Source organism: Habropoda laboriosa, unplaced genomic scaffold, assembly GCF_001263275.1.
Source record: "Habropoda laboriosa isolate 0110345459 unplaced genomic scaffold, ASM126327v1 scaffold36, whole genome shotgun sequence".
Lineage (NCBI taxonomy): Eukaryota > Metazoa > Arthropoda > Insecta > Hymenoptera > Apidae > Habropoda > Habropoda laboriosa.
In genome coordinates this window covers 1,272,598-1,274,577 of record NW_017100155.1, presented here as the reverse complement: position 1 = coordinate 1,274,577, position 1,980 = coordinate 1,272,598, and the positions used below count along the sequence as shown (strand labels likewise).

Genomic DNA, 1,980 nt, shown 5'->3' with positions numbered 1-1,980 from the left:
TAGATTAGGGATTTTATATGCCAAAAGACACTACTTGGAAGATAAAATATTTTAATATAAGATCAAGGTTCTCTGGTTATATAGAGACTAGCTAAAATACTAATTGGTTTTCTATATATAATTTATGGTCTAAGGTTAGAGGGGTTGATGACTCATGTTAAGGTTACAATGATCCGCGAGAAAGTTGTAGAAAACAAGCGATGAGTCAGGCTGTAGATTATGTTCTTTTGAATTGGAATGAAATTGAACCTTCCAACAGCTTCTCTTTACAATTTTGAAAAATTCTATATGATATACCTAATAATAATTTTAACTAAAATTATGTAAATACTTACTCTTTTTGCTTTTTTTAGAGTGTTGCCACGGAACTTGGAAATAGACAACCCCTACTCGAAAGAAGTGCAAAATCTATTGAAAATCACCAACCTTCGCATAAACATGACTAGGCTGCACACGTTGGGAGACGATCTTCTCGATGATCGCGCTGAAATTCGCGAGAAATATTACTACGCCATTCAGAATATGGTGATTCGTGGATCTTGTTCATGCTACGGCCACGCGTCCAAGTGTCTTCCGCTTCCTGGCGTCGCTCACGAGGAGAACATGGTTGATGGTAGATGCGAGTGTACCCATAACACAACAGGATTGAACTGTCAAAAATGTCAAGACTTCTACAATGATCTACCGTGGAAACCAGCCGTTGGAAAGCAAACGAACGCTTGTAGATCTTGCAATTGTAATAATCATACATCCTCATGTCACTTCGACGAAACTGTTTACGAGAGATCCGGAAGAGTGTCTGGTGGTGTCTGTGACGATTGTCAGCACAACACCGTGGGGCAAAACTGTGAACAGTGCAAATCATTCTATTATCATGACGTCACCAAAGATATATCTCATCCGGAAGCGTGTCTGCGTGAGTAGATTTTGTCTTAAAGTTAGGATGATTTCTTTTTGGGTTTTGTGATCTGATGAAGAGCTTGAATTATTTAGATATATAAATTAATTTGGTATCTTTTTTCCCCTACAAACTTCAATGCTTATTTATGCAAAAAATCAAACGTAATTTTTGATATTCAAAATAACGGAGATTATTTTGGATGATTTTTTTCTCTATTTATGGACCAATTGGAAAAAGATGGCAACTTTGAGTTGACGAAGTTGTCAAAAGTTTGTTGGACTTTTTTCATTGTTTTAACTTTTAAATGGGTTTAGACAGAATTAGGTGTTTCTTCTTGAATGTAATAATATACTTCGTAATATATGGTTTTTAATGTTTTTTTGGTTTTCGTAGCTTGCAATTGTGATAACGGTGGCTCGTTGGATGATGGCATATGCGACTCAAGAACGGATCTTCTTAGCGGAGACGAGTCTGGTCGTTGCCATTGTAAAGCAAACGTGGAAGGTCGTGCTTGCAATCGTTGCAAGAATGGCTACTGGAACTTCGATCCAAATAATCCTGAAGGATGTCAAGGTGTTAACCAGAATTATTTTATTTTATTTATCAAATAAATCACAATTTGCATTTCTATAAATTTAAAAGAGTGAAATATTACTAGTTTTCATTGCACATTTTTTTTCTTTTTATAAAATAAATCATCAATAACCTTTGGTCATTATTTTCTATTCAGCTTGTACCTGCAACACTTTGGGTACCATTGACAATCGAGGATGCAATATGGTTACTGGCGGGTGTACTTGCAAGCGTTTTGTTACTGCACGCGATTGTAACCAATGTCTGCCGGAATATTGGGGCCTTTCGAAAGATCCAGATGGCTGCAAGCCGTGCGATTGTGATCTTGGTGGTTCCTACGAGAATTCTTGCGACGTGGTAACTGGTCAGTGTCGCTGTAGACCTCATATCAGTGGTAGAACTTGCAATCAACCTGAACAGAGTTATTACACTGGATCGTTAGACTTCTTGATCTACGAGGGTGAATTAGCAAGAGCCAGCGACGTAATTATTATTACCTTCTATTT

The 1,980-nt window shown here is 37.2% G+C and overlaps 1 protein-coding gene across 1 annotated transcript in view; it reads left to right on the top strand.

Annotated features, from left to right (window-relative positions):
• Positions 1 to 1,980, top strand: part of LOC108576100 (laminin subunit beta-1) — a 36,195-nt gene that overhangs the window by 26,363 nt on the left and 7,852 nt on the right. Inside the window, 3 exon segments of the mRNA XM_017939026.1 lie at positions 354 to 916; positions 1,295 to 1,474; positions 1,632 to 1,957. Coding sequence (XP_017794515.1) covers positions 354 to 916; positions 1,295 to 1,474; positions 1,632 to 1,957 — 1,069 coding nt within the window.